This window comes from Aythya marila, assembly GCF_965140915.1.
Source record: "Aythya marila genome assembly, chromosome: 1".
In the NCBI taxonomy this organism is placed as follows: Eukaryota; Metazoa; Chordata; class Aves; order Anseriformes; family Anatidae; genus Aythya; species Aythya marila.
The window spans coordinates 64,844,257-64,871,971 of NC_139042.1; the positions used below are offsets into that span (position 1 = coordinate 64,844,257).

Consider the following 27,715-nt stretch of genomic DNA (forward strand, 5'->3'; position numbering starts at 1 on the left):
GGCCAAAGTGGTAAACCACCAAGATACATGTTTCATTTCGTAGCCCTGTGATAACTATTGTTAACTGTAGTGCTGAATGACTTTGTATTCCTCCAGTAGAATTTTTGTTGCTGTAGTGTTTGGGAAAGGTGTCAGCAGAGAACTCACAAGGACCACGTAGCTTTCACTTGACCTTTTCAAGCAGAAAAGCAAAGGTGCTGAATTTCATAATGAAGGTAGTTTAAGAATCTTGAAAGGCAAGAAATAATCAAAAACAAAATCTGAAAAGAAAATTTGTAAAGCTTTGCATAATAATTGCGTGAACACTTTTTATTGTACTTGAGTTGTGTGCTCATGAAGTACCTGGGAATTATAAAGAGACTTTTTTTTCAGCCGAACTGTTATAACAAGGTTTAATCCACTAGTAAATGTGGTTTTTTTAGTCAAAGATGACAACTGCCTTTTCTAAAGGGTTATGTATAAAGAAAGGAATCTTCTCTGTTCTATGAAAAAAAATATATAGAAATTCATCTTTGTTTAATTTTTTTGCCTCTTACGCTTTACATTCATTAATATTACAGGCTCTGTAAGATGTTTACTTGAGAGCACTGTGGATCATCTTCCTGTAAACTTTAGTGTAAAGAGACATAACTGTTAGTTGGAGAACAAAAGAGAATGAATGCATGAGCTGGTATTACTGCGACCTATCCCACTTCCTGGTAACAGAATTACATTAAAAACCACTAAATCAAATTTTAGATTAATTGTGTATAGGACAGAAATAATGTACTTAATTAGTTTACACAGGGATTTGAGGATTAGTGCTGTCTTGTTGATACTCATCTTTGCATTAGGGTTGACTGCGTGTCTGCAGGGGAAAAAATATTGTAATTTTAAAATGATTTCACTCATTCTCTGAAGTATGTATTTCTGCTGTGAAATGTCATTTTACTTGTGTAAATGGGGCAGAGGCAGCTGATTTCAACGTGAAGTTAAAAGATGGTAGTACCACCACAGACTGGGCACCTAAAAGCAATTGGTATTTCCATCCTCATGATTGAGGTCTGATTATCAGCTGCCTTTAGGTACACACACATTGTAGACAGTAACTATAGGAGTTTAATAAGAAAACATCGGACAGGAATGCATAACCTGTATCCTTCTCCCACTGGCTTTTCTTCTTCCTGTTTCCTCAGCAGCCTTTGGAAGCCTTAAAACAAGCATACAAACAACTTCCTACAGCTAACTATAAATGGCTAGAAATTCCAACTCATTTTCTTAATGTTGACAATGAATCAGACAGGTCTGGTTAGAGCCATGTATTTACTGTACAAGCATCAGATGCAAAATGATTTTGTGGGGCTCTGATCTTAGCCCACATTATTAAACCAGTGCCACCAACGTATTTTTGCTGCAGAATATTTTGTGCTGGCTGGGGTTGTCATTCCTGCACTGTCTCCAACACTGTCCTCTGTTCAGTGACCACCAACATATTCTGCTTCGCCCTGAAGAGGCAAGGCAAAAAAAATGACACTTTGAGGCTAAATCCAACACTGTCTCCCCAAATCTGTGTTATATAAATATTAAAATCAATGAGAATTAAAAATTGACACAAATTCAAGCATATAGTTGAACTGAAAGAGCTTAAGTTTCTAGATACTTTAATTGGAGTAGGTGCAGTTCCTGTTCACAACAGATTTCTGTTTTGTGAAGCTTTTATTCAGTTGGCACACTTGTAACTAAGGTATTTCTATTTTTCAATATCTTGCTTTGCTTGAAAAGAATCTGGTCTTTAGAAATTCAAAACTTGCCCTTTAGAATTCATGTGTCACAAAGTAACTCAAACTAACCTTGTAAACATACTTTCTCCGGTTTAAGCCTTTCCTGGTCAATGTTTCTTTATCACTGGTCGGGTAAAGTGCTTGCCAAAATACTTCTTGCTGCTGTGCTCACAGTTGCTGACAGAGTTCTAACGCCTGATGTGAGTTACAAAAAACTTGCAGAACTTAACTTTTTTTGTTGTTCCTTTTTTTTTTTTTTTTTGGTCCATACCCATTTATGTAAAACTTTGCATATTCTTTCACCCAGTCATTTTCAATTAAATGCACTGAATTAATTGCCAAGTCATCTCGAGGCTTTGTAGCCACACAGTTGGATGTTGTAAAGCATTTACCGATATGGAGGTAGGGAGGCAGGAAAGTATTTACTACTTGTTTGACAAAATAGGACTGGGCAGTAAGTTATGGGACTTCCATGCTTTTGAAATGATGTTTTCCCTCCACAACAGTATCACCAAACCTGTCGAAAAGATTTAGAAAGGGTTGTGAAGGAATAAGGTGGAGAGAAATGGCATCAAACTGAGGTGAGAGGTCAAGTCTCGTGGTGACTTTAGTTGTCACTTGGTTTCATTTCTCCAAGCCACCTCGTTGGAAGCAATGTGCATGCTGCTGAGAGCAGCAGTGAATGGCTTCTCTGGGTGTTTCTTTCATAAGCTTTCAGTCTACACTTATTTGGTATTGCAGTGGTACTGCACTGCATGGAGGGGATGCTTATGTTCTGAGACATTCATGGATTTTGTTTGTATTCAGGGAGTAATGCACGTGGCAGGCAGCATCCGAAAAACATCAGTAGCATTAGCAGCACAAGTAGGGCTTTGAATCAAGCCTGAAGTGGGAGCTCGCTGTCTCCCAGCACTTGCTGTGTCAGGCCATCTTTGGTTGTTATCCTTGTTGCTGCTGGAGGCTGCATGCTGTGGAAAGTTCTCTTTTGGTACTGCACCGGATTTGCTAGTGAATGGAAACACTTATTGACAGGAGAGCAAATAGCTCTGCTACATGAAGTTGTATTTTTCTCCACTTCTTAATGTGAGAATAAGTCCTCACAATTGTGACTACATCTGCCAAAATACCATCCTTCTAGTTCTCTGGTCTGTTTTGCCATCTTGTAGGCAGCTGATCACCTGTAAATATTACAGTCTGTAGCCAAAAAAAAAAAAAAAAAAAAAAAACATGGCAACATAACCATATTTGGGGGTTGGAGTTAGATGATCTTTAAGGTCCCTTCTAACCCAAACCACTCTACAATTCTATAAGAAATGATTATATGTTGTGGTACCTGCTTGAAAAAAATGAGTGCTTTACTGCTGGCTCCTCTTTAAACAAACAAACCTACCTTTCCTTTTGTAACACAAAAGGGATTATTTACCTTTTTTTCCATCCTCCGTTCTAATTCTTACTTCATTTCTTGACTACTTGGATGAGCTTGGTGTAGGGGACTTACTTTTCTTTCTTAAGCATCACTATCTCTCACTTGATCATAATATTGTTGGCATTTGCTTATCCATGTTCTCTCTTTTAAGTAGCACTAACTAACTGTGATTCATGTTACACAGACGACAGAAAGACACTTTTTATTTACATTAGCTGTGTTGTGAAAAGCTTGCTGACTGAGGTTTATTGACTATGGGGTATGAATGAGTATTTGTATGAATGAGTCCAGTTTTTATTTCTCTGTTTTTATTATAATTGACCTCTCACCCCTGTAATATCTCCAACCTTGTGTTCTTATTTTCAGCAGTGAAATTTGCAGCCTGGTGTGGTGAAGCTGGTCTCAGGTTTAGGAGATTTGGCTAAGACTTCATCATTATCTATGTTAATCACATACTAATGTAATCTAAATGTAATGTAATCTAAAATCCTGTGTTATCCATAGTACAGCATAGAATACTTGTGGAACAAACGCAGTGGATAGTGGAAAATGGAAAAAATAAATGCCCATATCTAGGCATGTCCCTCACTGTGTAACTATTAAAATACAAATGTGATACTAATTCCGATAATATTTCACTGACAAGTGGCTTACAAAAAATATTTTTTCCCCAGAATTTCCTCATAGCATTAAAAAATGTTTCTGCCATCTTTGTTTGGGATTTCACATGAAAAAAAAAAAATCCGAAGTTGGTAGTCACTTAAAAACTTGAGAATAAGAAAATAATGCATTCACTTCTGCAGCTGTTAAATGTTACTAAGTACTCATTGCTAAAATTGTGAAGTGAAAAATCTCAAGATATCTGTTTTTTGTGTCAACAATGTTGGTATGAATTATATGTTATTGTTTTACTAAAAATTAAGTCTTGATGTGGTACAACAGGTTTGCAAACACATCATCTGTAGGTAGCAACATATGAAATGGTGAGTTCCAATGTAAGGAAATGCAGAAAGAAGTATTTGTATTTCAACTCTAATGCTTTCTCATTTAATATATCACACGGAAAAATAATAATATTTTCTCCCCTCTCTGACTTTCTGTAGTGGACCAGATCTATCATCTAGCGTCTCCTGCTTCTCCTCCCAATTACATGTATAATCCTATAAAGACATTAAAGACCAACACTATTGGGACATTAAACATGCTGGGTAAGTGGAAATCTTTTTTCTTCCTACTTAAGATTATTGCATTAATATAACCTGTACATCGGTATTAGGGGGAGGATGAAACACTTGAGTCAAACATGACTTTTGTGCTTTTCCTTTAAATGCATCTGCAAATGAATTCATGGTCTGAATTTTTGGGTAGACCTATGTGTGCCAGGAGTTGGACTTGATGATCCTTATGGGTCTTTTCTAACTCGGGATTTTCTATGATTCTATGAACCCTGACAACAAGCAAGCTCAGCTGGCAGAGCAACAGAACTTCATGCCTGTAACTTGGCTATGGAGTAATACCTGTGCCATAATTACAAAAAGTGCAGTTAAGAGCGTGGGATTTTTGTAGTGAAGTTGTGCCAGTGACTGCAGTTCTCACCTTGGTGACTGCAGAACAGTGCCACGTTGGCCACAAGTGACTGGACCTTTCCACCACAGCAGAGGTTGAAGTAGGTGGAACTGCGCTTGCTCTGTAAGCCCCAGATTTCAAGAGAGCTGCATCCTCTTCTGCACATCTTGGCTAGCAAATACTGAAAGGACATTTAATGTCTAGCTTCATACTAGATAATTGCAAGGCAACATTTTCAGCTTTCTCTGTTGGTTTTGATGCTGGGGATGGGCCTGTAAAAAGAAGGCATCAAGCCTTTGCTACTTTTTCCTCCCATCTTTCATCCATTTGGCATGTGCTGCAACTTGAACTGGCTGTCAGTGATCCTGAGAGTGAGACAAAAAAGACTGCTGGGCCCTAGCCCATCTCACATTTGATATGCTAGTGGGTACAATTAAGATAATTAAATGATTTAGATGCTATGTGGTATTGGACTGTTGTACAGCATGGATGAAAGATATCTTTGGCCACGCCAAGTTGAAGGCCATAAGGCCATTGAAATGGAATGCAGAGTAATCTGAATAGCTGGGTAAGGTCACCCAGGCTGTTTAATGGAGCAGTAATTATATATATGTATATATATTTTTTTTTAAATGGAAGAGGGAAACTGATAGTTTTTGTTCTATAACGTTATTCTGTATAAGATTCTTTATGTAGCCTAACTTTCAATTTCATTAATCGTGTTATATTTCTAGATTCTGATTTCATATTTGGAATGGTTTATGCTTCCTTGGCCTTCATTTAGGTGTGATATACTAAGTTCTTGGATCTTAGCTTGGTGTAACCTTTAGTTAACCAGAATTGAACCCATCACATGTGGATGCTTTGCTATTTCTCAAGTCTCCTAGCTTGAGATCGGGAGCTGTAAATGTGTTTTACAGCTAGACTTATCTAGTGAGAGAAATCGAATTCTCTTTAAAAACAATGCAAATTGGGATCACAATAAAGCAGTTAACATGACTGAAAGATTCCTGTGCTTGCTCAAATTGCATTCTTCTTTATCTGTTTCCCAAAATCTAGGATTAGCCAAACGTGTTGGAGCACGGCTGCTACTGGCCTCTACATCAGAGGTGTATGGAGGTAAGGAAGTAAAAAAAAAATCAGAGCTCTTGAGATGCAAATACTGAAGAGTATTTACAGATCTTTTGATGAATGATAAATATTTATCACTGTCTTAGCTTGAATTCTTCATCAGATGTACTTATCAGTTTAAAATGTGGGCATTAGTACCTGCTTTAAATATCTCTAGTAAGAGCAGTGGAGGAAGGCTTGGACTGCTGTTTGCAATTTTCCTATGTCTTTGTTTATGGCTCTTTTTCAAGGGGGCTTGTAGGAGAATTTTGAGTGTTGAACCCTAATTAAGATCCAGATGCCATAGTGAAAACTTGTGAAGAAAGATCATTTCAGTAGCAAACCTGCATTTCTTTTCCCAGTGTACTTACAAATTATATTCTTAGTATTCAGCAACAGCCCTAGTGCAAAAGACAAGGGTATAAACTCCAATTTGAGAAAACAATGATTGTGCACATGCTCTTGCAGTGTTTCCTAAAATATTCAGCAGTGGTATCATATCTCTTCTTCCTTTTGCTGTCACTAAGAAGTAAAGTAGTGAGAGAATTACCAATAGAACTGCTAGTTGGATACAACAAAAATCTTTAATTTCTTACACTGTACAATAGACTGTATGCCTAACAGAGAAACTTCCTGCTGTTGTGAACTCCTGCTTCATGGCTAATAGCAGTGTTGCAAGGGTAATGGAGATACCAAGCACAGGCACCTGCTGAACATTAGCAGTTGTGACTTTAAAAAATAGCCAAGCAAACAAAAAGTACTCATCTCTGTAACAAGATGCAACGATGAAGTGCAGATTTTGGGGGGAAAAACAGCAGGACAAAGAACATACCTCAAGGTGTACGCTTTGGGTGGAATAACTTCAGTCAAGAAGAATCAAAGCATATACCTAAGCAAGAGATCAGAACTGAAGAGAATCAGAACTGACCATCATTGTTTGAGTTTTCTTTTTGGCAAAATGGCCTACGACACTTGAAAGTTCAGTAGTAATGCATGCAAACTTCAAACCCAGTCAGAAGGGTAAGTCAGTAATAGATAGCAAAGTGGGGAAATGGAACAAAGTGATTGGATTGTTTCAAATATATAGAGCCTACAGGCAGACACACGCTGGGAGCCTCCTAGGGCACTCCGGTTGTTTTTTTTTGTAATTGACTCCTACACTGGATCTAACCAGAGGATTGTCTAGCCTGATTGTGACCATTGATGGCTAGTAAAAAATAAAAAAAGTGCTTAGGATAAATTAGAAGAAACATAGCATGTACCCTGTGATATATCACTCTACTCATTCTTTAGAAAATGTAATATTTCTCCATCTTGCCAATTTTTTGTTTCTTGTGTTTTCTCTTATTTTATAAAACTTGAAGTTGCTTTGCTTTATTTATTTGCAAATACAGTAAAAAAATTCTCTCTGTATAACCTATAAAGTTTTAATGGAATTCTCTATGGTCTTATTTGTGCCTTTGAGGTGGGTAATCTTTGCACAGAAAAGTTAAATTTAACCCTCTGTTCTCATTCTTCTATCGAAAAGCACAGGGCTGTTGTTTGCTTATGCTTGGTTATCTTACTAGAGTCTTGCATGTTCTGTAATTGTCATCTTTCATGGTTCTAGTGAATACACTTTTAATGAGTGTATTTTAATTGAAGCTTAATATTTTTTAATGCATAGTTCAGAGAGAATCTGTTAAACTGTCTAACATCAGTGATCTACCAGAAGTTTTGTTATATATAATCACCTTTTTGGTAGAAGATAATTTAAGGTGTTTCTTCCTCCGTAGATCCTGAAGTTCACCCTCAAAATGAGGATTACTGGGGCCACGTGAATCCAATAGGTCCAAGAGCCTGCTACGATGAAGGAAAGCGTGTTGCAGAGACCATGTGCTATGCGTACATGAAGCAGGTATTAAATTTGTATCAGATTTGGTGGACTTTCTATAATAATGAAGACCAAATGTATGGCAAAACTCCAGTATGTGTATTTAGGTGTAGGAGCGCAAAAGAAAATGTCTTGAGCAGGAATGTTCATCGTGTGGCTACAAAATCTGTTTTTTCTTTAACGCAGAAGCTTTATTGTTTCCATATTCTATTATTTCAGATGAGCAGTGTTCTTCAAGAAAATGTGCTTTAGTCTTTTTGATAGACTTATTATGTCTCTCAGTATAATAGTTTTTAGACAGATTAAACTAAGATGACCTTACTAATTTGGGAGCCAGATAAGAGTGGCTCTAAGTTGGTCTTGTGCTGAAATGCTTTGCTGAATAGGGCAATTACTGATAAACGTGGGACGTTTAGTGAGCATAATTGAAATCAGAATATATGGGTAAAAATTAGGAAGTTCTTTAATGGGTACACATAGAAGAGCGGTATATTCTAAATTGCTTTAGAAATGCCTTAAAAATAGGTAGGTATTAATATAGCCCTTAATGAAAGATATGAATACTCAGTTATGTAAGACCTTATTTCAGCCAAATACAGTAACATGAGGATTAAAATGGAGTTTAAAATATATTTTTGAAATGACATGTGGCAATTTTCCTAGGTTTCATACTCAATGAGTAGAAACTCCTAACTAACCAACCCAGCATTGACTCTTTACGTGCATGTGAATCTTATTTAATTGCTATTCTACTGCTCTCTGGGAGATTATTCAATTAGAAAATGTGGCACATTAAAGAAAACTGTACCCCGGTTTCATGGTGTTTGCAGCTTCAATATACAAAGGTAAAAATAATCAATCAGAGTATATTCTTTAGAGTCCTAAACCTTTAATTAAGAAAATTCTAAGTGCTGTTTAAAAAAAAAAAAAAACAAACACACACCTTGAAAACAGGATTAAACTTAAAAGCTAAGAATTTAAAGGTGATATTTTAGTACAGAGGATATAGCAATTTTCACTTAACTCTTAATCCAGACAAAAGGAAATTCTTAAGGTTCACGTCTACTTTGCTCTCTTTTAAATCATTAAACATTTTAAAATATTAAATCAAAGTACAGTGTGGTTGTACTGCTTGTGTTCAGAATCTATATTTCACTGTAGAAAAATGTTCCTCATGGGCTTGGAAATGATGAATATTACAGTTTTTAACGAGAAATTCTTGTTCTGTAAGGTACTGAATTTTCTGTGAGTTTGTGGTATGAACTGCAGTATTCTTTTTCGAAGGGCAAGACTGTCGGTCATTTATAAAACCATGGGTCTTGCATCTTAAAGCCACAGGATAAGTAATAATACTATCCCAAAAGTTCTTTGCAGGATTTATAAAGAGTTATGAAGGTTTGTAAAGTGGAACTGCAGTGTGCACAGACACGAATTGAAAACTCATGACCTAAGTTCTCTACCCCGTGGCTAGCTCTGTGAGATATAGCTTGTACTCTATTATAGATTAGCACTCTGCCCAAGCATGTCACACCTGCTGAATATTCTGAAGTATTTTTGATTTTTTTTTTTGGATAATACACTGTTACTAGTTTTGGAAATATCCTTCGCTAGTGGAAAGGTCTGACTTCTACTATGAAAAATGAGCATTCTGCTTTTTGTGGGGAAGAGTGTCAGGTAGGAGTGTCCTAGCGTAAAACAATCATATTTACAGGATTTCATGATGAAATATGGATGGGGAAGAGGCCAGGGGGAAGTTTAAGCACATAATATTGCAGTGTAAATTTTGTGCTTTGTTCAGGAGTTGTCATTCAGTGTGCATTTAACTTTTTTTTATAAAAATATGGTTAGAATTATGGATCTGCCTACAAGTCCTAAATTTGTGAAAGCTCCAACTCTGTGACTTAAATACTAGTCAGAATCTGACACTATCTACATGGCAGGAATCTGGTACATTTGCTTAAACATGTTGTAAATACAAACACGCACCATTTTAAATGCTTAATATATTAAGGGTGTTTTGTGAACTAAATTTAATACCTCCTCTTATATTACTCATATGGTAGGAAATTCTCCAGATCTGAAGCTCTACTTCAGCTCACTGTAGAGTGGTGCAGGAAAATTTTAATCATCTTCCATTTGTTTCATTCCTTTTTTTTTTTTTTTTTTTTTTTTTTTTTTTTGCATATTGACTGCAACTTTACAAGCTTCAGTGGTAGCAGATGGACTTAGCTTACAAGATATGATGATAGTTTCCAAATTGCCTTAGAATAACTTAGAATTCCAATTAAGAATTCCGTCAAACGCCCTCCTCAGAGTATAGAGTGAACTGAATTATGGCAACCAAATATTAAGTATTACCTTCTTTAAGTGGTTGAGGGCTATGGTCTACTTGATATAATACTCTAGTCAGGACTGTGAAGATTCAAGAAGAAAAAGGCAAACTAGAGGTAAAGTTTGTTTTAGTAATGTGAGAGAATAATGCACACAAACGGATGTTGAAATCAATTATAGAAGTGCATTGCAATTGCAACTCTAGGGTGATTTCCTGTTGTATATTGAGTTGCACTTTTTTCTCTAATCTTTAATTCACAAAATGAGTTGGTTTTAGTAATCATAAAAAGCCTTGATGTGAAATGTAGGGGTAATGAAAACTGTTGATTGAATTGCAATTGAAAAGGCAATCAATAGTGAATAACCATGTAGTTATTGAGTAATTAGATAGAAAACACGTAGCTATGTTAGAATAAAGAAGTTCTCTTCTAAATGTATTCTGGGAGTTTATCCTACATTTTCTAATTATTGCTGGCTGTTTTCTTTCCTTGATACTCATTATAGTGTGTTTTTTTTTTTTTTTAAAGCATTCAGCATTCTTTTTTTTTATGTTGCCATATGAAGTTTGCTAGCAGTTTGCTTAAGAAACAATGCAGAATTGATGCTTTCTGTGGATTGATGGAGTTGGATTTACAGGAAATTGTGGTTCTGCCAGCATGAGGGGAAGAGAGAACCGTAGGGATATAGAATCATTAAGGTTGGAAAAGACCTTCAAGATCCTCTGGTCGAACCATCACCCCACTACCAATGTCACCCACTAAACCACGTCCATAAGCACCACATCCAACCTTTCCTTGAACAGAGGAGGAATGCCACATGTCACCCTGGGAAAGAAGCACACTCATAACCCCTGAGAATTGGCAAGAGTTGTTTATTGCCGGGACATCCTGCAGGTGAGCCTGTGGGATGTCTGTGGTGTTTGACGGCTCCACGCTAGTGCTTGTGATGGAGCCTGCGCAACGAGTAGGGAGCTGCCCGGGCTCTGCCGCAACGCTGCTGGTGCCCTCAGGTGGTAGGGAGCAAAGACGTGCCGGGGTAGCTCCAGGTCTGCTCTGGCCGCGGTGGATCCACTTCCGTTGGTTTGTCCACATCTGCTGGTGGATCCATCTCTGTGGGCTCCACGGTGTCTGGCAGAAGGACAAGCCAGTCTTTGCCCGGGACTGCCCACACGGGATGCCTTCCATCTGGGATGTTTTCCGGCCAGGGTGCCAAGCCAGGGGGTCATCCAGTTCCCCACCGAGGTCCCATGCCACTTTCCGGTTGATTTCCATCCATGGGTTCCACGTTGCCATCTGTTGCCCTCATGTGGTAAAAGCAGGAGGGTTGGGGGGTCTAAGGGCCCCTTTTCTGGGGCTGTCTTCCTCAGGACTTATGGCTTGCCAAAGAGAAAGGCTTCCCCTCGGCCACAGGAAGAGAAGAGAAATTGTTGGATATCATCAGGTCAACAGTTAAAAGCCCAGAGAATCGTCCTTTAATACCACAGATGATGGTTACTGGTGGTTGTATGCTAGGCCAATACTGAACTGTATTGATAAATAATATCATGGATCTCTTTACGTTTTTAGAAGCCATGCAGAAGGGTTTCACATGCAGGAACACTAGTGAGGCAAAGGCTGGTGCAGCAGTCTATAAGGTGATACAGGCAATCAGCCACCTCAGGCACTGCCTCTAGGAAAGAAGGAAATGTAGGAAAGAAGAGGTGAAATGCTACAGCTATTCTCACTGCTGATAGACCCCCCAAAGTGCAGGTGTCATCACTACAGCTACCTTCCTATATTCTACCAAGTCAATGAAATTCATAAAGGAAAAAAATCCTCAATTCCTTTCCTTTGCAAAGTTTGAGAGGTCACACACTCATGGTTGTATTAATATTCTCAATAAGCGCAGCAGTTCCTTTGAAAATTTTCAAGTTGGTTGCTTCTGTCTTCTTTATTAACCAACTACATGGTGAAAGAGGAAACTGCTGCTTTCAACCATTGTAACTGAGTGATTCACAAATAGGCTTTTCTACTTTGCAAAAGAGAAACCACAAATAATCATAACTTTCCTATGCTCCAATAAAGACAAGTCCTGGGAAGTAATACTTTAGAGATTAAATAATGCTAAGAGTTTGTTGTTTGTTTGTTAATGTCACCGTCTTACATTCCTTCCTGAATATGTTTCTAAATCATAGTAGTCCATCTGAGTTGTCAGAACTTTGTTATACAGGCAGCATGTATACAGTAGGAGTTTTTTTTCTGTCAGTGCAACAACACCATTTTTCCAGATTACATGAAAATAAAGCAGGAAAAAACTGTCTGGTCTTCTTGCTCCTGTTCACATAAAATGGCTTCGATAGTGCTGTGGTATCCTTATTGTTTGTATGCGCTCTTTGCTGGTAAAAATTACAAAATAACTTTGTGCCATAGACAAGGTCAAAGCCATGGACTAAACAAATACAAAGCAGTTTCCTAAGAAAAGTCTGAATGCTTTTTGTGGTCTCTGTGCTCAAAGTTTGTGTTTTTTTTTCTTTCCTTTCCCTTCCCTGCTGTGCTGTAAGAAGTCCCATTTTCTGATTTCCTTCAGGTAATTGGAGAACTTAGTCCTTTGTTCCTGCTATTGTTGCACTGTTGTGCAAACTGAACTTTGAAGTCAGGAAAACCTTAAGCTTTTTCTTATTATTTATTTTTATAGATCTATTCACATCAATAGGTTTAGTGAATGTTTGAATAAGAATAAATCCGTGGCAACATTCATCTTTTGATGCAAACTGTGTTGTTTCTGACGTGTTTTTTTTCAATTTGGTACACCTCTTTTTCTTTTTTTTCAATAAGATGCATCTTCCTCTTTCAGTCACCATTGTTCTGAAACCACGGACAAGCCTTTTACCTGTTAACTGTCCTTGTTGTACTAATTCATGAACATAGCTCTGCAAAACTCTCCATCAAGCAGAAAACTAAAATTAAGTTGTTTGGAATATGTAGTGTTACTTGTTTGCAGGTATTTCTGACCCTTATTGGCAGCTGTGTTCAAGCTCTCATTCACTGGATTTTACTTCAGTGTTTGTTAACTGTTTCCTTACATTCCAAAGCCACGCTGTTCAGCAAAATATTAAAGTTAAAATCCTTGTCTGAAGGGAATATGCTAAATAAATAAATGCACTTCAGTGGGTACACATCTCTTCTCAGTGGCAATCTCTCCCATCCAAATGTTAGAACAGACCTGTGTCTACATTGGCCATGTACACTACATACAAAAGGTATGCAAGCTGAGGCTAAAGCTAAAATGTATCAGGGAAATAAAAAAAATAATGGTATGAAGAGACCTTGAAGTGATGCAGTAGCTTCTCTAGTATGGGAAGTGATCTATAAACATGATAATATTCAACCGTACCGAAGGTGTGTCCTGGTTGTGTTCAAGTCAGATGATTGTGATTGCCCTTCCTAGCTCATCTAGGAGCTTACCTTTTATTAAATTCAGATGGCAGAATCAGTATATGTTTGCAAAACAGTTAAAAATCTTGCTGTTACCCAGGAACAATCCTCATTTTGTTCATGCAGTAGGCAATACATATAAATACGTACATGTAAGGTAGCTTAGAAGTTAAAAACCACATCCTGGATGAACTGTGGTGAGCTCTCTTACTGTGCTGTGATTACAGTTCAGGTCTTGGGGAAAAAAATCAGAGTTGTTTAATGATCTCTGAAACACATGAGAGAGAAAAAGAATCGCTAAAAAAGCGACTAATAAAACAAGGGATGCAGGCAGCAATTTTAGTAATTTTAACTGAAATATTGGTAAAGACTTCTGTCAGGTCACAGTGGTATTTGTGCAACTGTACAGGCTTCCCTGGGAGATTTTTTTTGTCAGTGAATCTCATTGTCTGATGGAGAGAAGACAATTTCAGCTTTCCTTCCCCTGGTTTAATACGCAGGGAGTTCTAATTAATGCTTGCTGTTCAGATACATCCACAGACTTCACAAAGAAGAAAGTGTTTGACATTTTTAGTGGGAAAAGTTTGCCTGTTATGAACTTGGGCACAGCATTTGTTTCAGTTAACAGAACCTCTTGGCATTTCAGTTACATTTTGTATTGATCTGTTTTCTGAGACAGTCAATGCAGGGAGATAACTTTTCTTAAAAGGCTTGTAAAACTAAAATAGGCCTCTTTAAATTGTTATCATAGCATCCTTGATACCTTGAAACTTTCTGGGGCAATGTTCTCCAGAACTAACTGGCAAAGACTCATGTTGAAGACTATGGAAAAGTTTGTTCGTGTCTGGGGGGAACTGCATAACTAATGCTGCTTTTTGACTGACAGCTGTAAAACAGTCTGAGGTTTGGTTTGGGGTGGGTCCTTCAGTATGATTAGCTTGTACCCACCTGGTTTTCTGTATTCCACTGCTTTTACATCAATTCAGTGGAGAAATTTCTGTCAGCCAAAACAGTCTTTACTGCATTTTTTCTGTCTTCTCTTGCCTTTGTTAGAGGCGTGGTCTCTGTGATTGCATCTGTGATGGTAAATAATACAGTGAACTGAAGTGTCTTGATAGTCCCCAATGCTACATTTGATAAGTTTGCTCCCAGGCTCTTTTCAGATTGCTCAGGGAACTTGCTCTCTGAATAATCTGCTGGCAGAAGACGTGGTCTTAAGCAGTGAGGACAGAAGCCAATTGACCACATTTGATCTCGGTGTCAGGGATTAGTCTCAAGCTCTCTTTTGTTGAGCAGTATAAACACGGGACAACGAAGTTTCCTCCTTTCTCTAGGCTGTAATAAAAAATTATACCTGACTTACTGCCAGAACTCCAAGGAAGTGATTGACTTCGGTGGTGGGAATACTGTGGGAGGTAGTCAGTTGAAATTACTATGTTGTTGCTATTCGAAGTAACAGCACATAGGTAAGAGAGTACCACAAGTATTTGTAGGCAATTAATACAAAAAGGGGTTAAAAAGTACTCAACATGAATAAAGGATCATGTCAAAGGAGAAAAGAAAATTTAGGACAATTATTAAGGTATTGACTCCAAAATTTATTTGTGGAAGAGTTTCTTTTGAGAAGACATATCAGTTTTACAGGCACAAATGAATGTTCTGCCGCATAGAAAAGAGATTTTCAGAGCCGTATGCTGCTGAGAAAAGCTTTATGAGATGACACTATAAATAAAAAGTTACTCACTTTAAAAGACATTACAGCTTTTTATGGAGAAAAAAATAAATAGAAGGGAGAGGAAGTACTGGATTTGCTTTGACTATGAGTAAGTGCCTATATGGCATGTGTTGTTTTCATTTTCTAGATCCCTCACTAGCTACCAGCCAATACTGGAAAACAAGGCTGCTTCTGTAGCTTGTGCTGTACAAGAGAGGCTTTTTGGGCAGCATTGTTTAATGAGTTATTTTTATCTTGAGTACTAGCTTCCAAGTGTCTCATTTTCAGTACTTGGTAGTAATGGCAATATCTGGAAAACCTACGTGAAATACAATCCCTCCCTGGAGGAGTCGGTCTCCTTTTAATACTGAGCGCTGGGGAAAGCAGAAGAACAAGAAACTCCATCAGAGTATATTTTTAGGTACAGTGGAGGCAATGGCTTTGTAACATGCTGCTGAAGGTATATTTTTGACATTTTTTTTTTTTTTATTTGTTAATTGCAAATGAAGAACATGTTCCCAGCAGACGTATTTTGTGTGGAAAGGGACTCTGCTCTTCCCAGGGTATCTCAGCAGGGTGAAGTGGGTGTCGTGAGGCTATTTTTTTTGGCTCTGTTGTGGATGCAAGCTTGACATGTAACAAGACCCAAGACTGCAGCCTTTCGTATGGCACAAGTTACCTGCTTGGTTAGTGTTAGATTACAATATGCCTGCAAATATAAATAACATTTGTTCATGAAACCTTATTTGCAGGTAAGCAGAGCTTGATGTTGCTTGGTGTTCTCCATACCAGGGATGCTGGGCTTTACCTTTACTACTTGGTGTTTCCCATTTGTCAACACCAAGTAATATCTAAAGCACTGAACGTGCCTTTGCCCCTCTGACTCTCCCATTTGTAAAATGTTAATGCTACTGCTTTCACAGAATTGTTTTGAGTGTTAATTTGGTTATGAATCACTTGGAACTCCAAAAGATAATACAAAATGTTGTGTGTATCATCCGAAGGAAAAACTGAGTGTTTGTAACTCAGAAGTTTGTGCTTTTGAGTGCAACTGGCTTGGTTGAATCAGCAGCAGAAAGTTTGCTTTAGCTCACAAAGGCCAAGCATCCTTCCTGTAGGCTTTATCATGAACTGTGTCTTGTCCAAGTGAGTAAGTGTCAATAAACAGAAAATACTTGGAGAGAGATTACTTCTCACCTGCAGTCTCCCGTTGTTAAAACACTTTGTCCAGACGGTTTCCAATTTCATGTTTATTGCATTTTGCTTTGAAGCTTTGCGAAATATCCTCCAATATCCTCCAGAAAGGTGGGAAATAGAAATGTGTTTTGGAGGAGGGAAAAAAAAAACAAAAAAAAACCAACGAAGGTATCGAAGAGACCTGGATTATAATGCATGTATTTACACAGCTTAATAAGTAGCAGGGAGTTAAGCAACATTATGGTTGTGGTTACAAAGCCACTGTATAGTATTGGTAAGGATACTTAAGCTGAGGCACACAATTTTTCTAATCTTTGGAAATGCTACCCTGGTATTATAATCTGATGATTGTGAGATTTCACTTACCTGAGAAAAAAAAAAACAACAACTACATAAGACCCAGGTGGAATAATTTGTTGGACGGGTACTAATGAAAATCATAAAGTTCTTGTTAGAAGAAAATGCTTGTGCTGAAATCATCAGCTGTTCTAACACTGATTTAAAATTTGCATTACAAATACCGAGAACTAGCATAAATTGTCTTGTTGTATGCACTGCAGTTTCCAGTAGACTTGATGAGATGTTAGAAGTCTTTCATTGTGAGAAAACAATGGGTTTTAAAACTGTAGGAAGGATTCTAGGAAATCTTTTGGATAGGGGAGAGTAAATTTGCATTTTAGGAAGAAAGAGACTCTTATGAAGGTAGTTAACTTTCTTTTTTCTTTGCCCACAGGAAGGAGTTGAAGTCAGGGTTGCCAGAATATTCAATACCTTTGGCCCTCGAATGCATATGAATGATGGTAGAGTCGTCAGTAATTTTATCCTACAGGCCCTCCAAGGAGAAGCACTAACAGTAAGTAATGACCTGTCAGTGATGTGAAGAGTTCTGTGTCTGTGTATCGTAAGCTGGTGTGCTGTGAGGGAGTCTGGATTTTAGAAAACATGGAGGTTACCCCACCCCCAAATATACAAATTTTCAATATATCAAGCTCGAGCGTATAGAACTGTACGTGTAAGGGTGTGCTCCGTATTGATATTGCTTTCCCAGGAAAAAACAAGGCTACCAGATACAATCTGAGAAAATATTTTATTCATCCTGAACTTGAATCTCTTATCTGTCACAACTCTTCCATGTGGTCAGGTTTAAAGAGTCATGGTTTTATATTTTTTCCTTTTGAAGAACTGTATCTGAACCATTTCTGGAAGTTAGGCGTCAAAATGTCTTTTTTGGAAGCTCGGATATCAGCCTAAATTTTCTATGAGTAACATAACATTGAACGCCTTCAAGCTACATCATCACGAAAGCAGGCCAGAACTGGGTTTTGTTACCATTGACAACTGGTGTAGTATAGATGGCCTGCATCTATAGAGCTGAATTTTCATGCCTTCAAAACAAGTTGCCACATTCAGACTGTTTACAATGAATGGTTCTTGGCTCTTAATAATATTTAAACTATGTCATAGCGTTGTTTGGGAGAGTAAGAGCTGGCATGGGCCAGAACTCTGCCAAAGATGTTGCTGGTAGTTTAGCAATACGGACAGTGCCTGACCTCTGTCAGGACATGGTTCAGTGGTAGACTTATCAGTGCTAGGTTAACAGTTGGACTTGATGATTTTAGAACACTTTTCCCACCTAAATGATTCTTTGTCCTAATCCTGTTTAGTTTATTATTATAAAGTATTAAATATGTGTAAAATAAATGTGAGGAGACGTCCTGAAATAGGGAGAAGTAATTTGGAATCTGAGATAGGCTGTGAACTCAGGGAAACATTTGCAGTGTGTGAGACATACAACAGAATTTCACACTCATTTCTTGCTACTGCCTAGATTAGAAGAGTGAAGTGCCAGGACACCACTCAAAGGCTTCTGAACTCTTGTTCTGATTAATCACTGAAAATACCTGCTAACTGATAAATGTCTGATAAATAACTAAAAAGTTATACACACACACACACACACACCAGACAACTGTCTTGAGATTGAGATAGCATTCCTTCTGTTGGAGTCTATAAAATCCACAGTTCAACCAGGACTTCCTCTAGGAAGTTGAAAACAATCAAGGAGGGAAAGGATGAAAATTCTGTGGCAACTCCCGCTACTTTGGTTCTTGTAGAGCAAAACCTGAAACCATCGTATAAGCCAGCACTGAGACTGCGGATGCCAGGGCTCAGTCTGGGGTAGGTGACAAACCTGTGAGTCAGCGTGCCTAGCCTGTACTGACAGGAGTCTTTTCAGCACTGAATAGGCTGATTGCACAACCACGTTTAGTATGGGTGCTGGGGAAATGAGTCTGCCACATAAATTTATGCCCTACCTATTTGGAAATAAGCATTTCCAACATAATTTCTGCTGTTTATGTGCTGGGACAGTGATCTTAAGCAATCAGAGAAGGAGATGTTATTTGCTAATAATCATCAAAAATAAGTAGTCAACTCTTACATATTTTTTTTGTTTGGCTGGAATTTTACATGTTGTACTACTGAAAGCTCATGTCAAGAGAGCAACCCCATGGGCTCTTTTTGTGGCAAAACTGCACTATAATATGATCTGAAATATGTGAGTGTTGTACAGCAACAATAAATTCTGATCCCCCTCACACACCTCAGATCATGGCAAGAATTAAGTGAATTATGATATAGTGAGACTCCATTTCCTCTCTGTACATTAGCACAGCTGCTGTAATTTATTTGGGAATAAATGTTTTTCCAGGCAGTAAATTTGCTTAGACTGAGGGTGTGTATTAATTAGTAAGCTTTGGGATTGGAGGATCCGTTAGCAAGGCTGTCTGTCTGGAAGAAATTAAAGGGATGCTTCCTTTTTGTTTTTGCTTGCAGCATTCAAAATTTCATTCCTTGTGTCTCAGGAACAACTAGTTATTGATGAAAAATGCAAGGCTTTGACAGAAATACATTTTTCAAACATGAATGTTGTGCCAGCCACCATACCACCAGGGTAATTAGTTGCCTGAAAACTGCTTTGTTCTTTCCATCTGTTTGATGGTGCCCTAGATTTGGGACTGATTTGTAATGCTTTGTGGGATAGGAGAAATGTATGTAAAAAGCAAGTCCCTGAACCAGTCCTTTCTTGATGTGATCCTTCTGACGTTACAGTGCAGCAGGCAGTCCATCAGACTTCATATCAAACTGCCCACATCTATCACAGTAACTTAAACCAAAGCAAGTGCACAGTACAAAAATCCACATGGGATTATTTTCCCTCTCAAAAAATTCCCTCATCCAAAAAATTCCTGTAGAGAGTTTAATTTTCTTACCCACTCAGGCATCTCCAAAAAGCTGCAGGTTGAGGGTGGTTCTGTTTGTTGCAAGACAATAATGAAATGGAAGCAGACAAGAAGATGGAGCTTTGTGCTTTGAGACTTTTGATCGTTGAGGGACTTAGAGTCATAGACTCATAAAATATCCCGAATTGGAAGGGACCCGTAAGGATCATCAAGTCCAACTCCTGACTTGGTTGTATCAAAATATGTGTGTGTAACCATATACTTATTTGCCAGTACTGTATGCTTCCAGGATAACGTCCTGGGGCATAAAGTTTGAGCTACTAAATGATATTTAGAAAGCTTATCTAGCCTGTAAAGGATCAGAAGGTACTTCCATCTGTTATGTTTGCTCCCGTAGTGCATGTATGTAGTGAGCTGTTGCTGTATTTGGCCTCTAAAACATTTTTTTATTCAAACTGCTCAGCTTTTATTGAAAGTAAGCCTGTAATCTTTTGTAACCAGAACTGAGTGAAAACACTACCTGGAAGGGGTTTTTTTTGTTTGTTTGTTTTTTTAGAAATTTACTCCATTACTAAATATAGAGCAGTTATCATGTTTTAAAACATGCAATCTTTGGGATGAGTGTACATGAGAAGAGAGCTAAGGGAAGAGTTGTTTAGCTAACCAGGTCAAATAAAATGAATTATTATCCAGGAGCAGTATTTGAGACCAAAAAATATGTATACCCTTGTATTATCACAGAATTTGGCTGACAGGAATATCTAGTATTGACCTTTTCAGAAACCACATGTACTCAATCTCTTGGTTCAAAGCAGTTGTTCAAGTGGAGTAAATTGATGTCACAAAGTGAGAGTCTTTTTAACTGCGTCTTTTTAACTACCTGCCTTTAAGAAATTACAGCCTATGCAGACATGCCCATCATTGCATTTTATTGTTGTGAAGGAAGGATTTATTAAGAGAAACTAAAAAGGGAAAACTGCATCGTATTTTCCAGGCGCTTCCTGCATGTAGGAGAGGTAGCCACATTGGGTGACTTTGCACAAATCATGCACAAATGACTTAGTTGTATAAAACTTACCCCATGAGCCAAAACAAGGCAAACAGGAAGCTTTATATGTACACAAAACGTAACTCCTGTTTGCTTTGAGAGGCTACCAAGCTGTTGGTGTGTTCTCTTGCTATATTTCTCTCAATGGATTATTAAGTAAATGCTTAAACCCCCAAGTCCTCCGGATCTTACCCAGTGCCTACCGAAATGTGAATTCTTTGGACTTTGAATCTGCCTCAGACAGTGGGCTTAACAAGCAACAAATGATGGCTTATATACCAATTGTACTGTCTTTCCCGTCCCCTAAGAAAACAAACATGCTTTCAATTCTGTCCTTCCAAAAAGCTTTTCTGTTGTAGCAGTTTGGTGGTGAGATGTATGTGTCCTCACTTAAAATTAAGTGTTTTCGCCATTTGTGTATGCCTGCACATAGCTTTCAGAATTTAAGTATGTTTGTTATTTATGTTTAGTACAGCACACAATTAAGCTGTAAACAAAAAAAAGTCTGATACTATTATGCGCATTTTAAGTATGCTTTAATGTCTGTTTCGAACTTAAACAACCTTCTTGCTCCAAAGTGTTAACACATAACCAGAGAACAAACACACACATACACACATACCATGGTTTGGGGGGAAAAAAAATCGGTACAGATGATTTTGGGAGTCATATTCACTAGAAATTATTCCACCTCCAGATAGTAATATTTAGAGAGCTGCGTGATTTTTTTTTTGGTGGTGCCCTGATTCCTTGAAACACTTACTGCTATTTTTTTCTTTACTATTTTTTTTTTTAAGACCACAAATGTTTTGGTGGTCTCTTTGAAGTTGGCCGTTGTTAAAGAGCAAATAAATTGCTTGTCATAACCACATCTTAGTATTCTGAGGTTTGCTTTAAATATTTGGTGCTCTTTTCTGGTTGAGTGCATGCTACAGCCTCTTTCAGCGTTCCAGCAGAGGACAAAGCATCACTCTGTCCTCAGCTGCTAAGAATGTTTCCTACATGCCGAAGTCTGCATTAATGAGATGCAGAAGGGTATATTTACCGGAGACTCTTCCAAGAACAAAAAGACCTTCAAAGAATTGATGCTTTGCCAAAACTCTGCAAACACATCTTTTTCCATTTCTGAAACACAAAGCTTGTGTTTCAGGTGCTTTTCCTTTGGACTTCTTACTAGGATAGTCAGGAAAAGATAATTGTGCTAGAGAGGACTTTTATACTTCTGTAACTTCTCTAATTTTCATCTGGCTTTAGGTCTATGGACCTGGAACTCAGACAAGGGCTTTCCAGTACGTCAGGTAAGCCTTGTTTATGCTGCTGGTATTTATTTGCTTCACTTGATGATTCTTTGAGCTTGGCTGCATAGTTTGTACTTCATTTAAATCGACAAAAGAAATTATTTTCAGTTTTAGGCAAGCTTTACTTTTTAGAAGGGAGACACTGAAGTTTTTTAAACTATAAGGAAATAACACATCAGTTGGTTCAGAGCTTTGAGTTAAAATATTAATGTGTTTTCCCATAGAGGGAGAGCAAGTACTTGGTAGGTAGGTTTTTGATGCTACTTAAAGTCTGAGCAGTTTGCAAGTCCTTGGGTTTTAATGCAATACTGCCACCTTGTGTTTTTCTGCGTGCTATATGTGTGTTACATATGCTTTATTATTCCCTTCTGAGGGAAGGAACAGGCTGAGGAGATATTGCTGTAGATAACATTTGTAGCATAAGCAAGGCCAGAATGTACTTGAACTAATGAAAAGTGAATCTAGGCCTTAGAATCTTCTGTCTCGCTAGCTAAATTTCAGGACCAGGCTTCTGGGTTGCTTTCATCATGCTGCACTCGGTGGAAATGTTGTTCTTTCCCTCTGCTGAAAGTAGTAACAGTGTTGATAGAAGCTATGGAAACCCGTATCAGTTCAAAGCGTCCACTCCTTTCATGATTATAAGCTGTAAGGAACAAGCTGATAAATAGCTGATAATCCAAAATAACTTTGGGTTATTTTTCTGGGGGAAAGTAACACCAAAATACTCTTCTTAATAAAATTGTCTTAAAATTTGTGAGAAGACAATTCAAAAAACAAACTGCAAAGCAAGTAGTGGTGCTGTCATGTGCCACTGTCTAACAACTTACTCTGTTTGAAATAGGCTTCTAAGAAGTTTGGGTACTGGAGCAAAGAGAAGGTATTAATTGTTTCTGAGTAACGTAGTTTTTCTTGATTTTTCTTTCGTGTGCTCAGAGGAATTGTAGCCATTATATCAGAGACATAATCACCCTTTGAAAATAACCTGTAATTCAGCATATTTTACAACAGGGGCTGTGGAATAAATAACTAAGGAAACATGCACCCCTTGAAATATATGCTGTAAATCTGATTTCAGCATTTCTCAGCTGACTGATCTGCTTTACTGGAGCTCTGTGGAGGCAGCTCTCTTTTTAGACAAGAATATTATTTATAGGGAAGTGGAAATTGCCTCAATCTGTTCTTCCCTTTTTATAGTGATCTTGTGAATGGGTTGGTGGCCTTGATGAACAGCAATGTCAGCAGTCCTGTCAACTTGGTGAGTATGAGATCTCCACTCTTCTGTGTTTACTGTACAGGAGCCAACATCCTCTGTTTTCCTCCTTGTTACTGATGCTGATTTCTAGAAGAAATAAACAAAGCAAAAAATCTCTTTCCATTATGAATAAACCCTGTGTTCGCTTTATAAATATGAAGAATGAGCACCTAGGTGTTGAGATGTGATAGTTTCAGGAAGATGAGAAATTTGCTATATTGTTTTTTGGTTTAGCAAGAAAATTCACATAATTAGAATATGAAAGAAAAAAATAGAGCAGGATGCCAAATCCAACCAAGAAAATAATTGAACTCTAAAAACACTGAAGCTCTTATCTCTGAACAAATGGAAATCACTTCATACTAGCTTTGATTGGAGGAAAATGGGATAGTATTTGATTGTGTAATTTTCTAATATTGTTAAGGTCGCTTAGAAATTAATTTTTTTAAATAGGAAATTTGCTTTGTGCCATTTGTTATCACCTTATCCTCAGCAGTGGATGTAACAGTAGAAAAAGGATGCATATACCAGATCACTTCTACGTATGTCAATTTTTGCCAGATCAAGTACTCAACTCTGCAGGGCAGTTTTTCACTTGATTTTTTTTTTCTTTTTTCTTTTAATTGTGGCTTTAGGTTCATTTGTGTGTTTCTATCCAAATTTTTATATTCCTTAGCCCCATCACAAATTTTGTCTCCAAAAAAATCAACATTTAGATCTCTGTGTAGCTACTTGTTCAGCTGTCAATCAAACAATATGTAGTAAAGGAGTGGTAAAGCAAGGAATGCTAGAAATGGAAGGAGTTGAGTCTGATGAAGATGAGCTAATGCTAGCAGGAAGCTTTCAGTGTTTTATTCTGAAATGTTGAGATGTTTCTTATGTGCAGGTTTGTTGAAAAAAAATGTGAGAGTTAAGAAGGGCAGCATTGTATAGGAAAGCAGGTAGATCATATAATTATTTTTATGCAAGATGCAGTGAATTAAGAAGCAATTGTTTGCAGTGAAACTGGTTGTTTTTCCAATTTGGGTGAACTGAGAACTTGGTATTCTTCTTTAAATGAAGTCTTCATTATATTGTCTGTCCTCAACTCAGCAAAGTTCTTGAGTCCATACTTTGAGACAATGATGTGGTTCTTTGGGTTCCAGAATTGGGGCACATGGCTTTACTCTGATTAAGAGGTGCATTTGCCCTTTCATTACATATTGATTTTTGGGTACCTCCATTCACACATTGAATTACCAAGGTAAATGTGATGGAGGGCAGCTTTTCTAATGAATATTCAGCTGGTCAAGGTTAGAATAGAAATGAGTTATAATGTTGAGCTTTTCCATTTTAACACGACCTGTTTTAGAAATGTGTAATATCAGAAAGCTAACGTGTCTTAAGGTGTTCACTTGCGGTTTTAATGAATATTCCTTCCCTTTCTAGGGAAACCCAGAAGAGCACACTATCCTAGAGTTTGCCCAGTTAATTAAAAAACTTGTTGGTGAGTATGAGTAATTCTTCAATGAAGCTCATGAAGCACTCATTGTTAAGATTATTATTTCTTGATTAGTATATGTAATATATGGATAATTTAATTGGGCTCTGGATTTCTTAATAACTTTATCAAAGTCAATCGTATCCTGACCATATAATTAAATACTAACTAGATAATCCAAATCCTCTCAACTGAATGTAAAAGACTGCATGAATAGTTGAATGAATACATTCTTTGTGTATCTGTATGATCTATACCAGTAATTTTACATAATGTTTATGCAAGTTACTAGATAATTACCCAAAAGTGAAGTCTTCCTCACTGCATGCTGTGAAAACATCTTACATCCTAGCTGAAATATGGATACTTCAGCAAGGTGGTTCTTCACAATCATGCAGGCTGTTCTCCTTCAATTACTATTAAAAAGCTTCATGCTGTGGTGACAGTCTTTCTCTACTTTTCTTTGATCTACCAGTGGCTTGTGCAAGCACTGCCAGCTCCTCCCTTGTTTGTGGCTTGGAAGAAAATACTGTGGCTTTCTCTTCAGACTTGCTCTGATATCTGTAGCGAATCAGAGCTCTCAAGAATGGAAGCAAATGGCTGTGTGCAGTCCTCTAATGTGGCTTCCTCGTGAGATGAAGCATGCTGGTGCCATTAGCCAAGGGGTTTTTATCTGTAGACTCTACCAGCCCTTCTGAGGGATCTATTAAAGGTGCCTGAAAAAAACAGGTTCAAACATGCAGTACAGAAGCTGATGCATGTGATGTTTCTAATAGAGGACTATCCCCACTGGAAAATGCTTGAGTTTACAGATCAGGGAGGGAAATTGAAAATCACAGCACCAAACCCACCTGGCAGATGAAATAATCTTTACCTTGTCTGTTCACAAACAGCTTGACTTGTTTCAATCTGCCTGGAGAGGCAATTTAATTCTACATCCGTAAAACCTCACAGTAAAGTGGCATGTAAACTGTTTGCTAGATTTCATTATATAAATTGTCCTATATGTGTTGTCATGAGGTAAGACAAGTACTGTGGGTGTTTAACAATCAGACTGAGAAGTATGGGCAAAGAACAAGTGAAGTCTTTTCACAAGGCAAAAGCGCTCACAGCATCACAGAACAGTTGAGGTGTGGGAGGGGACCTCTGGAGGCCATCTGGTCCAACCCCCCTCCTCAAGCAGAGCCACCTAGAGCAGGCTGCTCAGGACTGTGTCCAGGTGGTTTTGAAGTCTTCCAAGGAGTGAGACTCCACAGCCTCTTGGGGAAAGCTGTTTCATTCATCAGTTACCCTCACAGTAAAAGTGTTTCCTTATTCTCAGAAGGAACCGCCAGTGTTTTCAGTTTGTGCCCGCTGCCTCTTGTCCTCTCTCTCAGCACGGCTGAGAAGGGTCTGGCCCCATCCTCTTGACACCCTCCATTCAGATACTTAACCACATTGATCAGATCCTCCCCCATACGGGAGTCTACACATCCCTTTGATGAGCTTTGTGAGGTTTCTGTCAGCCTGTTTCTAGTGTGTCAAGAATGCTGGACGACAGCACAGTCCCGGTATTGGTGTACCAGCCACTCGGTATTGACCCCTGGGATACACCAGTAGTTACGGGCCTCCAGCTAGACTTTGTGTCACTCACCAGCACCCTCTGGATCTGGCCACTTAGCTGTACGTCAAGAGCCTGTCTAGAAGGATCTTACAGGATACAACAGCAAAAGCCTCACAGGTCAAAGTGGATGCTCTCCCCTTAACTACAGAGGCAGTTATTTCATCAAAGAAGGTTATTCAAGTGATCGAGCATGACTTCCCTTTTGTGAAACCATGCTGAAATCTTTGTGAAATGTTTTTGTGAATCCGTGCTGTTGTAGGGCAGCTGGCTTACCCAGCTGTTGCATACAATGCAGCTGTGTCTGTGGAAGGTGTTTCAGTGGTACAATTATGAAGCAGAAAACAGCAGAAAGACCTAATGCTTCAGTAGGTAGAAAAGATAAATGCAAAGCATCATGAATTGCAGATGATAATACACAGTCTCTTGTTTGATAGGCAGTGAGAGTGAAATCCAGTTTCTCTCAGAAGCACAGGATGACCCTCAGAAACGAAAACCTGACATCAGAAAAGCAAAGTTATTGCTTGGCTGGGAACCTGTGGTATGTACAGCTGCATTACTGTCTTTGTGTGCGAAAACACAAGGAGGCGTACCATGTGATAAGGATATCTTTCAGTTTTCAGAATATTTGCTTAATGCAATCTCCAGGACAGTTCTTAAAAGGCTGTACAGTGCCTACAGTCTGTCATAAGTTGCCCTTCATCATGATTGATGAACTGCTGGGTAAGATTGCATGCCCTTTGCCATGCAGAAGAGCATATTAGTACTGGCATTTTTAACAAACTTAAGTAGGAACAAAATATCATAGGCATTTTAGCTTTTTAATATGTATATTCTAAAGTGGTTGCCTCCTGTAAGCCTGACATATTCTTTGAAATATATTGTACATAGTTATGAGAGCCTAATGAGTTTGCTGTTGCTGCCTTCATTCCTGTTTTCCTGGAGTAATGTGCATTATGGAAGGAAAAGATTGCTTTTAGCTTCATTAGAATATTTTTAGAAAATCTACAGAGTAAGACTCTTTTTAAGAAGATTGATAACAACATTGCAACCAAAACATTTGTTTGGATTAGTGGGGAGAAATATGAGAATTGGATGTTCTGTTTAGTTTTGAGTTCATTTAAAGGGAACTATGTGGAACTCGGGCAAAGCAAAATATGAACCTAATCAGAGAGAGCTGATGCTCTTTTTTTCTTCCTTATTGTTTGAAGTTCTGGTGGACAGAACTTAAACCAGAATAAGAAGCTCTCATTTTGGGCTACAGGTATCATATGTAGAGATGTTCAGGGCTTGCTCTCAGTGTAGATAAGCTTGGAACATGCTCGGGGCTAGTTGAACTTGTCTTACCATCCATAATAAAGTTTGTCTGTCCATCTCTGAAACTTGATTATTAGTTATCTGAGGT

The 27,715-nt window shown here is 38.1% G+C and overlaps 1 protein-coding gene across 2 annotated transcripts in view; it reads left to right on the plus strand.

Annotated features, from left to right (window-relative positions):
- Nucleotides 1-27,715, plus strand: part of UXS1 (UDP-glucuronate decarboxylase 1) — a 56,297-nt gene that overhangs the window by 26,595 nt on the left and 1,987 nt on the right. For both annotated transcript variants that reach the window (XM_082775248.1, XM_082775249.1), the window contains 8 exons: nt 4,290-4,394; nt 5,812-5,871; nt 7,638-7,759; nt 17,124-17,243; nt 21,935-21,978; nt 23,173-23,233; nt 24,659-24,716; nt 26,748-26,851. In XM_082775248.1, coding sequence (XP_082631374.1) covers nt 4,290-4,394; nt 5,812-5,871; nt 7,638-7,759; nt 17,124-17,243; nt 21,935-21,978; nt 23,173-23,233; nt 24,659-24,716; nt 26,748-26,851 — 674 coding nt within the window. The remainder of the gene's footprint in view (nt 1-4,289; nt 4,395-5,811; nt 5,872-7,637; nt 7,760-17,123; nt 17,244-21,934; nt 21,979-23,172; nt 23,234-24,658; nt 24,717-26,747; nt 26,852-27,715) is intronic.